The 11,753-nt window shown below is 47.4% G+C and overlaps 1 protein-coding gene across 1 annotated transcript; it reads right to left on the reverse strand.

The window, feature by feature from the left end:
- Positions 1 to 3,471: 3,471 nt before the first annotated feature.
- ZNF689 (zinc finger protein 689) lies at positions 3,472 to 8,901 on the reverse strand. The gene is made up of 3 exons (XM_020901609.2): positions 8,544 to 8,901; positions 8,218 to 8,331; positions 3,472 to 6,294 (listed from the first exon to the last, which is right to left on the reverse strand). Exons 1-3 carry the CDS (start codon positions 8,746 to 8,748, stop codon positions 5,117 to 5,119), a joined length of 1,497 nt encoding a protein of 498 aa, XP_020757268.1. The 5' UTR covers positions 8,749 to 8,901; the 3' UTR covers positions 3,472 to 5,116.
- Between the last annotated feature and the right edge of the window lie 2,852 nt (positions 8,902 to 11,753).

Raw genomic sequence — 11,753 nt, forward strand, 5'->3', positions numbered from 1 at the left:
TAAAGTGTACAGTTAGGTAGCATTTGGTGCATTCACAGTGCTGTATAACCACCACCTCTCTAGTTTCAAAGCTTTACCACTGAGACTTTGATTCGGGGTTACATTTATTCCTAAGTATTTTATTCTTTTTTATGCTATTGTAAATGGAGTTGTTTTCTTAATTATCTTTTTGGATTGTCCATTGCAACTGATTTTTATGTGTTGATTTTATATCTTGGAACTTTGCTGAATTCATTTATTAGCTCTACCTTAGTGTGTGTAATCTTTAGGGTTTTCTAGATATAAGATCATGTTGTCCGTGAATGGAGATAATTTTACTTCTTCCTAATTTGAATGCCTATTTCTTCCTCTTGCCTACTTGCTCTGCCTGGAACCTCTAATATAATATTTACTAGAAGTGGCAAAAGTGGACATTGTTCCTAATTCTAGGGGAAAACTTTGTCTTTCACCATGGAGTATGTTATTAGCCGTGGGTTTTTCATGTATGGCTTTTATCATAGTGAGTTTCCTTCTGTTTCTTGTTCATTAAGTGTTTTTATTGTGCAAAGATGTGGAATTTTGTCATTCTTTTATTGCATCGAGATGATTTGGTTTTTTTTCCCTTCATTCTATTAAGGTGACATATCACATTGATTAATTTTTGTCTTGACACATTCTCAAATTCCAGGAATAAATTCCACTTGGTCATGGTGTATAAACCTTTTAATGTACTGCTTTGGTTTGCTCATCTATTGTTCAAGATTTCTATGTCAGTATTCATAAAGGATATTTGTGATTTTTTTTGTAGTGTCTTTGCCTGTCTTTGGTATCAGTGTAAAAGTTTTCAAAATATATGCTGGATGCAAATTCCATTTCAGATATGTGATTTGCAAATACTTTCTCCCATTCTATGGCTTTTCACTCTCTTCAAGGTGTCCTTTGAAGCACAAAGTGGTTTTTAAAATTTGGGGGTTTTTTTGGCTGTACTGCATGGCTTACGGGATCTTAGTTCCCTAACCAGTGATTGAACCCAGGCCACAGCTGTGAAAGCACTGAAGTCCTAACCACTGGACCACCAGGAAACTCCCAAAATTTTGATTTTGAAGATCACTTGATCAGTTTTTTTTTTATCACTTGGGCTTTTGGTGTCATAGCTTAGTAACCATTGCCTAATCCAGGATCACGAACATGCTTATGTTTCCTTTGAAATCTTATAGCTTTTACATTTAGTTCTGGGGTTCATTTTGAGTTAATTTTTGTATATGATTAGAAGTCTAACTTCTTTCTTAAGATGTCCCAGGACCATTTGTTGAAAAGACTGAGACTTGAATGGTCTTGGCACCTTTGCTGCAAATCAATTAATCATTAACTGTTAGGGTTAATTTCTGGAAGAACATTTTCTCTTATTTAATAAAATTTCTCTTATTTGGATCTCTTAAGAATTAGAACCTTGAAAATTCTAGTTACTTTCCTTCTCCCATGCCCAGCCACCCTGGTAAATGGGTGCAGGTATATCGGGCTTCTCTGGTGGCTCGGAGGTTAAAGCGTCTGCCTTCAGTGCGGGAGACCTGGGTTCAATCCCTGGGTCGGGAAGATCCCCTGGAGAAGGAAATGGCAACCCACTCCAGTACTCTTGCCTGGAGAATCCCATGGATGGAGGAGCCTGGTGGGCTACAGTCCACCGGGTCACAGAGTCGGACACGACTGAGCGACTTCACTTTCACTTTTCACTTTCATGCATTGGAGAAGGAAATGGCAACCCACTCCAGTGTTCTTGCCTGGAGAATCCCAGGGACGGGGGAGCCTAGTGGGCTGCCGTCTGTGGGGTCTCACAGAGTCGGACACAACTGAAGCAACTTAGCAGCAGAAGCAGGAAGACTTACAGCATGTCTTTGCCAATGTAACAAGGTCCTTCATCATGGGGGTCCAACCTATCAAGAGGCTCTAGCTTTGGAATTGGCACAAATCTGAGAATTTGTTGAAGACAGGGCCTTGCATTTTTGCATACTCAACAAGATGTGTAGCAACATGAAATCCCCAAAGAGGAGCATTTCCTAACACTGGCCTTATGGAGTTCTTGTACGAACTAGATAGGAATGTATATAAAGTGCTTAACACAGTACGTGACACATCGTAGATGCTCAACAAAGTGGCTAGAATACTATTGCAATGGGCCAAAGAATAAACAGAGTGGATACAGTGAATGTAGACTACTGTTTCAAGAAATTTAGCTGAAAATAGGAGATTAGGACAGAGGCCAAGGGAAATTTATTGTTTTTAAAGACAGATTTTAGCATGTTTATAGGTTGGGATGTATGTTCCAGAAAAGAGACTCTGAAAGTAGGACTTCCCTGGTGGTCCAGGGGTCAAGACTCTGCACTCCCAGTGTTGGGGTCCCAGGTTCAATCCCTGGTCAGGGAACTAGAGCCTACATGCCACAACTAAAACCTGGTATAGCCAAATAATGAATTTTTTCTTTTACAGGTATGTTTGTACCTTTAAAAAAAAAAAAGACTCTGAACTATAAAACTTAAGAGAATAATAGATGGAGCAAAGTCCATGATGGGGCAGAAGTAGAGGAAATCAGGCATACCTGTATTGGGAAGCACTGTATGAGGGGCCTCCCCTGACAGCACGTAACAAGTGATCACACAGAACTTTCAGAGTGACAATATAGAGTGGAATGTTAAGGGGGTTCTTATTTGACACTCTGTTTTCTTAGTGAAAGAGAAGGCAGTCAGTGGTTTGGGACCAATGAAAGATAGTAATGTTGAAAGTTCAGCTGAGGATGGAGCAGAAAGGCTGGCTCCTCTCAGCAGCATTGTAATTGTCTTCCTCCATAGCCCACACACAGGCATAAAGACAGATGGGAGATAGACCCATAATGGCACTGTAGATTAGTTCATTCTTTTGGTCACAAGTAACATAAACTCTTTAACTACCAAAAGCAGAAGAGAGAATTACTTGGAAGAATACTGGGATCAACAACTGACTATAGGAACTTCCCTGATGGTCCAGTGATTTAAGAATCCAAGCTTCCACTGCAAGGGTCATGAGTTCAGTTCCTGGTCAAGGAACTAAGATCCCAAAAGCTAAATGGCACAGCCAGAAACAAAAACTCTCCCACTGGCTACAGTTGGTTGAAGATAACCAGCTGAAGTTGGGATCCTGGGACTAATGAGGAAACCTAAGAACTTGTCTCATTTCAGCCCTCCACAGACCACATACTGGGATTGCCTACCAACAGCTCTAAAATTTTATGAGTTACAATGGAGGTCCAAAGAAATTTCTAAAATTCCTAGGAAAGGAAATAGTTGGGTTAGCCTGGTGATAAAAGTAGGGTAAAGAACCAGTTCTACAATAGAACATGAGGCAGAATTCTAATAGGTCTCTGCCAGGGAAGTGCAAGGTTTCCATCAGAACTATAAAAATGTCTCCTCAGTCAAGGAACTAGATTTACATTTTATAAACAATAATTCCACAAGGAACATAGTCACTCATCAGACATTTTAATGAATCCCAATCTGATATGACCCCTGCTTTGGGGGTAGCCCATCAATCCAAGAAGAAACAGTTACAATGCAACTTGCTAAAGACCAGAACAGAGGAAATTACAAACACTCTGCCCCAGGCACACACCCCTGGGGCTGATGGCAGAAGAAATGAGGGAAGAAGCAACGGGTAGAAGGATGACTGACTTCAAGGGTTGGACTATACATCATGTTTGGAAATTCCAATTTGGTGCAGCTCCCCAAGGCCAAGTGGCAGGCCTTGTTTATTTAATTCAGTAAAGCTTTACTGAGTACCTACTTAGGGATGGGTGCCATGAAGGCACATCAAAGGTTAAAACATGCTGCTGCCATATGGAGCTTCTGTGAGGCAGGCGTGAACACAATTTGATGACTAGACTTCTGCTTCATATTCAATTACCTAACTTTCTAACTTCCCTGAATGGCCTCACCTCATTTCATGAAAGATGCTGACAAGAATCAAAGGAAGGTTCTGTACTAGTGTCTCCTCGTTCTCATGAGAATCAGGGAGGAGTGAGACCCAGTTCCCAAGAAAGTCAAATCCACCAGATAAAGTACAAGCTGGTCCTAGTTTTACTTCTTGCTGCTACACCACAGCTCCCCCGCCCTGCTTTTCCTTAAAATCAGTCTCCCAAAGCTCACTGTGCTTATGTCCCAGACCTACCTTGAACCAAACTTCCAAACTCAGGGTGCAGAAGACTTAGCATGTGGTTTAAAAAGAAAAAGCTTAGGTATATAGGTGTCTGCAACCAAATAAAGCCCTGGTACACTGTCACCACCCCCAAATCCAGTGCAATCTAGACCTGTTCAAACAATTACAGACCAAGGGGATATAGTGCACACTGTGATGCTGGCTTATTTTGTATGACTCTTTAAAAAAGACATTGAAAAACCAGCACCTGCCTGGGCAAAGATCACGTGTGGGAACCAAAAGCCTGTCTTTTAGGAATGGTTGACCAAATTAAGGCTGCTTAACCTGAAAACATGGAGACAACGTATCTGTGACTTAAGTTTTCTGAAGGGCTGCAGTGTAGATCAAGTTTGAAACACACTCGGGGCGAGGCTTCCAGGGAAGGAGAATGTAGTGCTTAAGGGCCTTCTAAAGGTCAGAGCGAAAGGACCCGCCTGTGAGGTAGTGAGCTGCGTCAAGGGAGGTTTTAAAGGGCAGAAGACCACTCGGAAGGAATACTGTCAAAAGGGGGCTAAACCAAGTTTGTTTCAAACCTAGCAAGGAAGAAGAGGCAGAGGAGGGGGAAGATCTTGCACCCCATGAATTGCGTCCTCCTGACTGCATGCACAAACTAGAAAACACAGTCCCTAAATTAGATGGGGAGAACCTTTAGCCTGATACCCCACACACAGCAAGTCCTTTAGGGCAGGGCAGGTTGGAAAGTTTTTACCGCATAATGTCCCCTCTCCTAACTGGGACTGTCTGTTCTAGACACATGTATTAAGGCAGCCAGCATGGTAGAATACACTAAAGTTCAGCTCTGTGGAGCAAGAGAGGTGGGTTTTAGTTCTGACTCTGCCCTACATGATCAGGGGGCTCCTTCCCTTTTCTGGGTCCCCTCCATGAAGTGAAATGGACTTACACAGTCCCTCCCCTTCTAAAGGGCCTGGCCTTTCTGGCTAGGCGCCCCTATGGCAGATCGAGGGCCACAGTTCTGGACCCCAGGGCTACACTTGTGGACCGCCAGAGACCACCTCTGGCGGAAGCAGCGGCCACACTCCAGGCAGGGGAAGGGCTTCTCCCCCGTGTGCAGGAGCTGATGCTGAGCCAAGTGGCTCCACTGGGCAAAGCGCTTGGAGCACAGGTCACAGGCGTAGGGCCGCTCGCCCGAGTGGACGCGCCGGTGACTGGCCAGCAGTGAGGGGTAGGCGAATCGGCGCCCACAGTCATCACAGGCGTGCAGCTTCTCCTCAGTGTGCGTGCTGCGGTGGATGGCGAGGGAGCCGCTCCGTCGGAAGGCGCGGCCGCAGTCCGGGCAGGGGTACGGCTTCTCCCCCGTGTGCAAGAGCTGGTGCTGGAGCAGCGTGCTGCGCTGGGAGAAGCGGGCTTCGCAGTGCTCGCAGGCGTAGGGGCGCTCCCCGGAGTGCACCCGCCGGTGACTGACCAGGCGAGAGGAGGAGGAGAAGCGCCGCTCGCAGTCCGGGCACGGGTAGGGCTTCTCGCCCGTGTGGATGCGCTGGTGGATGACCAGGGCGGTGCGCTGGCGGAAGCGCCGGTTGCATTCCAGGCAGGTGTAGGGCTTCTCTCCGGTGTGTGTGCGCTGGTGGATGGCGAGCAGGGAGGGGTAGGCAAAGCGACGCCCGCAGCTGGCGCACTGGTGGGGTTTCTCACCCGTGTGCGTGGTCCGGTGATTGGCCAAGGACCGACTCCTCCGGAAGCAGCGGCCACAGTCAGGACAGTGGTAGGGCTTCTCGCCTGTGTGGATGACCTGGTGCTGGGAGAGGTTCTTGCGCTGGGAGAACCGCTTGCCACACTGGTCACAAACGTAGGGACACTCCCCAGAGTGTGCCCGCCGATGACTGACCAGCAGGGACGGGTAGGAAAAGCGGCGCCCACAGTCTGGGCAAGGGTAAGGCTTTTTCAGATTCTGGGCACACTTGTGGCTCTGCAGGGCCAGGTGATCAGGAAAGGTACAACCACAGTCAGGGCAGATGGGACCTCCTGAGGTCTGCCGGGGGATCAGACGGGGTTTGCTGGGCCGCCGGCCACGCTTCCCCTTTCGGGGCGCCTCCTTAGGTGGGAATACTTCCTTCTCTTCATTTTTCTTTCTGGTTTCTACAGGGACACAAAGGAGAAATTAACAAATACTGCGCTTCTACTCTTTCCTATTAGTGTTACAGGTTATAAAACAATCACACTCAACGCCATCTTCAAGGAGTGTTAATGACACAGACAACCAACCAAGTGAGACATACTGCTCCAGAATATGGAGGGTATTACCGAAGCCCCTAATCCAGCTTGGAGAAGTCAGGGAAGGTTTCTTGGAAAGATTAAGCAGACTAAGAAGTTTTTGAAGAGGTTAAATTTAAGGCAGGAAATGAAAACAAATGAGGTATGATCTGGCAGTAACTAGATCATAAGGCCCTCTAAGTCCATGCTTCTCAAATTTTATTGTGATCCTGATCATTTGGAGGGTTTAATGAAACACACTGAGGCTTCGCAGGTGATGCAGCGGTAAAGCTGCCTGCCAATGCAGGAAACTCAGGAGATGAAGGTTCAATTCCTGGGTTGGGAAGAATCCCTTAGAGGAGGAAATGGCAACCGAATCCAGTATTCTTGTCTGGAGGACCCTATGGACAGAGTAGCCTAGTGGGCTACAGTCCAGAGTTGGACACGACTCAGTGACTGAGCATGCATGCATGAAACAGACTGCTGGGCCCTACTCCCAGTTTTGGATTCAGCAGGTCTAAGGTGGGGCCTGGGATTCTGCATTTTCTAATACACTCTCAAGCGATGCTGCTGCTGCTGGTGGTTGTCTGACACCACACTCTGAGAACCAAACCTAAACATACAGCAAAATCAACTGGGGCTATTGAAAATACACACACACACACACACACATTTATATGAGTAAATGAATAGTTCTGGGATAGGGTCCAGAAATGTGTCTTTTCACCAAATTCCCCAATTGACTTACATTTAACCACCAACCATTTGACAACTGCCTGGGCAAACACTGAAAAGTTTTAAGCAAGAAGTATGTCAAAACTTAGAAAAATCCCTGCTTTTAGAGAACCTGGCAAAGAAACTCCAGCCCAGAGTTGCATCTGCCCCTGTAGGTGGATCTGGGGTCCTTCTACCTGAATGGCCTTAATCAGAGCCTTGCTTCATCCTGAAGGCTAAAGATTCCTGCACTGATCAGGGTCACCTGGCCAGAAGGGCAAAGAGGCCAGTGCACGCCAGACCACTCTGCCCCATTGGAGCCTTTCAATCCAAATCTGAAAACTCAGAGGTATAGGCTCTCTCAATGTTAGCTGCTCAGTCCTGTCTGACGCTATGACTCCATGAACTGCAGTCCACCAGGCTCTTCTATTCACCGAATTCACCAGGCAAAAATACTGGAGTGGGGTGCGATGCCCTTCCCCATGGAATCTTCCTGACCCAGGGATTGAACCTGGGTCTCCTGCATTGCAGGCAGATTCTTTACCTTCAGAGCTTCCAGGGAAGCGCTGTAGGCTCTCTTAGAGCCCAATTTAAAACAGGCTGGAGGCAGAGTCCTGGGAAGGAGGCAAGAGGGTGGTGGAGGTGGAAGTTTAGTTGCTCAGTCATGTCTGACTCTGCGACCCCATGGACTGTAGCCCACCAGGCTCCTCTGTCCATAGGATTCCCCAGGCAAGAATACTGGAATGGAGAGTCATTTTCTTCTCCAGGGGATCTTCCTGACCCAGGGATCCAACCAGGGTCTCCTGCATTGGCAGTGGATTCTTTACCACTGAGCCACCTGGGGAGCCCCAAGAGGGTGGTAACTCTTTTTAGAAGTTCACTGATCCATTTACACAACAGACAACTGCATGTGGTCAGTTCAGAAATTGGCAACAGGGACTGGACACCAATCAAAGAGACAAATATCCTGAAGTGGTGAACATAAACACAGTAAATGGAGCGTTCCAGCTTGGGTCATAGCTACCCCTCGGCACCGAAAAATTCTGGACTGAGTCATTAGAGGCTGCAAGCCCTCCAGAGGCATTTTTCACTCACTTCTTTGGACTGCTACCCCTTTTGGGCACTCCTGTGGATCCAGGGCAGCCGGTTCCCAATCATCGGTATTTCGTTCCAACCAGGAGATGAGGGCTGGTTTGGGACCTGCGCACCCTGGGGGAAGGAGAACCAGTCAGGCCCAGCTCATACACAATGCTAGGTAGATTGATCTATGCCGGTGGCATCATCTGCCCAGCGCCCGTCCTCCTCCCCTGACACAACCTGGTCGCAGGCCACGACCCTGGACCTCTAGAGTCCCTGCCTCCTCCCACCCCCAGCTCCTCCATCCCTTTGGGCCCGCGGAAGCAGGTTGGGCCGGGCCTCACCGAGCGCGCCCAGGTGGCCGTAGGTCTCCTGCATCACGTCCCGGTATAGGGCCCTCTGCGCGGGCCGCAGACACCCCCATTCCTCCCGGGAGAAGTACAAGGCCACGTCCCCGAACTTCACCGCCCTCGGTCTCCTTCCCCTTCTCCGGCCGGGTCTGGCCTCTCCTGGTCCCCGCGCAGGGAGCAGAGCCGAAGGCCGCGCCATTGGACCCGAGAAGCCGGCACCACGGCCTTCCCCCTCCCAGCCTCGGCCCCTGGGCGCTGGAGGGGCCGGGGATTTGGGAGCCCCCGCCGGACCCGTGCGGAGCGTGCCGGGGAGGCCCGGCGGGAACCGGAATCAGCCGCCTGCGGGGCTAACGGAAACCTTTCGCTGTTATTCAGGAAACTCCTGCCCGAACTTGGGTGAAAGGCACCGGAAGATGCCTTCGGCGAAAATGGCGGCGCCGCTACTGCACCGCCTTTGCCTGAAACACAGGCAGCTTCCAGCTATCGATTTTATTGACCGGAGCGCCATGCCGGCTGCCTAACCTCTTTGCCCTCAAGTGTGATGGCGCTGCGATTGGGCTTCACGCCCTTTTTTCCCCCGTTCCACGCGCTCATTGGGCGGCGGCCGAAGATCGAGCATTCTGATTGGGTGATGCCCAAAGCGGCCTGTTTGAACGAAGCCAACGGAAGCATAAGGGCAGAAAAGCTGGACCCTCGGGTCGGGTGACTGCCAGGAGTCTTGAGGCGGAAAGGGGCGAACCCGCCGGGGTCAGGAACGGTCCCCAGTTCCCTAGAGGTGCAGCCTAGCCGAGGGAGGGAAGGATTTCAGCGACGGAGTCACTCTGGCCAACCGGGGGCCGAGATTTCCCTGGGCTGTCTTTCCTGGCTTTCTCTTCCGATGGTCTGTGGGTTAGCTCCTTATTGCCCTTTGGGGAAGGGAATTAATGTTAGCGTTTCCTTTGCGCAGGTACCACGCCCAACATATTACACATTTCAACTTATTTATTTTTTGCTACTTCTGTGTGAAGTGATGGTTATCATCCTGGTTCTACCAATGAGGAAAAACTCAGAGGGTACTTGCTAGTAAGCAGAAGGAACAAAGATTTTGTGGTACGCACCAGCCTAAAATTTGCGAGTTGAGTTTTATTCAGGGACCTTAACTGAGGGCTATATTCTCTCCGATAGCTCTGAGGAACTGCTCCGAGGAAGGAGCCAGTATATATAGCAGATTTTGTTGGAAATATTTTTGGAAATAATATTGCCACAAAAAAATATACTTGTTGGAAATATACACACTATATATATATATATATATATATATATATATATATTTATTTATAATAAAATAAAAAGATTATTGCTGATCGCAAAAAAAAAAAAAAAAACATTTCAAGTTAATGATATTGTGCTTTTCTCTGTTGGAAGTGTCGCAACTTGTTAAAATTGTTCTTTAGATATGCAACTTATTGTAACTATCTAGCCCAGTATCTATTAAAGAATAGAATGTTTCCTCTATTTTTCCATCTTGAATTCCCCTCAGGGTGCCCCTTAGGACAGGGGCAGGGGGACGTGGCAGTTTTAGTGGCTGCTGGCTTGATGGTGGGCAACATTTGTGGTTTATTCATTCATTCATTTATTCATGCCAACATTATGGCATTAATAGCAGAATATCTTCCCTTTCCATAGGCCCCCCCCTCTTGGTGGGGGGGCTATCCCCCCTGCCAGTCTTGTGACAACTCAGTTCCCCCATCAGGGATTGAACCCTAGCCACAGAAGTGAGAGCCTGGAATCCTAACCGCTTGGCCACTGGGGAACTCCCATACAGGGCCCCCTCTTGGTCATAAATTCAAGTAAGGTTTAAGAGGCATTTCATGATCAATTTGTCCCATGGCACCAGGAATTTTCGTTCCTAGGTCAGAGGGAGGATTTTATTGATCAGCCACCCAATGTGCTATTTTTGGATTAGGCCCAGGAAATGTTTTCCTCTGTTGCTTCTTTGTACCTAGAGTCACACTGTTACAATTATTTAATATAGAGTTATATATATGATCAATTGCCTCAAGACATTTAGCCACCATTAATTTTGTTGGGAGGGATTGGGGGCAGGAGGAGAAGGGGACGACAGGGGATGAGATGGCTGGATAGCATCACTGACTCAATGGATATGAGTTTGAGTAAACTCCAGGAGTTGGTGATGGACAGGGAGGCCTGGTGTGCTGTGATTCATGGGGTTGCAAAGAGTCGGACACGACTGAGCAACCGAACTGACTGACTGAATTTTGTTGGAGGCCTGATTATACATTAGGTAATGCAAGAGGCAACAATCTTATAAAATAGATAGACTATAAGTAATACAGCTAGTAATATTAATAAGATTATAATACAGCAGAGAGACACAGGGCTTCCCTTGTGGATCTTTCCAGAAAGAATCGCCTGCAGTGAAAGAGACCTAGATTCGATCCCTGGGTTGGGAAGATCTACTTGAAGAGGGCATGGCAACCCACTCCAGTATTCTTGCCTGGAGAATCCCCATGGACAGAGGAGCATGATGGGCTACGGTCCATGGGATTGCAAAGAGTTGAACACGACTGAGCGACTAAGCACAGCACAGCAGAGAGACACAAAGCATACATAATTTGAAAAGAACAAAAAGAGAACAAATTTCAATGATTAGTATAGCTAGTTGTAACTTGGTTATAAGAAGCCATCAAGTCCAGAGGTGAACCAGCTATGCTCAGTCACTCAGTTGTGTCCAACTCTTGTGACCCCATGGACTGCATGCAGCCCGACAGGCTCCTCTGTTCATGGAATTCTCCAAGCAAGAATACTGGAGTGGGTTGCCATTTCCTATTCCAGGGGATCTTCCTGACCCAGGGATCAAGCCCCCATCTTGTGCATCTCCTGCATTGGCAGGCAGATTCTTAACCACTGTGCCACCAAAAACAGTATAGCAGTTCCTCAGAAATTGAAAAATAGAATTTATTACCTAGCCACTCCACTTTGAGTATGTACTCCAAAGAATTCAAAGCAGGGTCTTGAGCTATTTATGCACACAAGTGTTTATAGCAGCATTATCCACAATAGCCAGGAGGTGGTAGCAACCCAAGTATCTGTGGACCAATGAATGGATAATGAAAATGTGGTGTTTACAAACAATGGAATATTAACCAGTCTTAAAAAACTAAGAAATTCTGCAACATGCTACAACTTGGATGAAACTTGAGG

Source organism: Odocoileus virginianus, chromosome 33 (genome assembly GCF_023699985.2).
Source record: "Odocoileus virginianus isolate 20LAN1187 ecotype Illinois chromosome 33, Ovbor_1.2, whole genome shotgun sequence".
NCBI lineage: Eukaryota > Metazoa > Chordata > Mammalia > Artiodactyla > Cervidae > Odocoileus > Odocoileus virginianus.

Bases quoted from the DNA above. Each gene is read 5' to 3' on its own strand.
- ZNF689 (XM_020901609.2), bottom strand. From the start codon at position 8,748: ATGGCGCGGCCTTCGGCTCTGCTCCCTGCGCGGGGACCAGGAGAGGCC. The intron at 8,332-8,543 runs GTGAGGCCCGGC...TCCTTCCCCCAG, and splicing joins CGGCCACCTGGGCGCGCTCG to GGTGCGCAGGTCCCAAACCA. The intron at 6,295-8,217 runs GTGAGTGAAAAA...GTGTCCCTGTAG, and splicing joins AGGGGTAGCAGTCCAAAGAA to AAACCAGAAAGAAAAATGAA.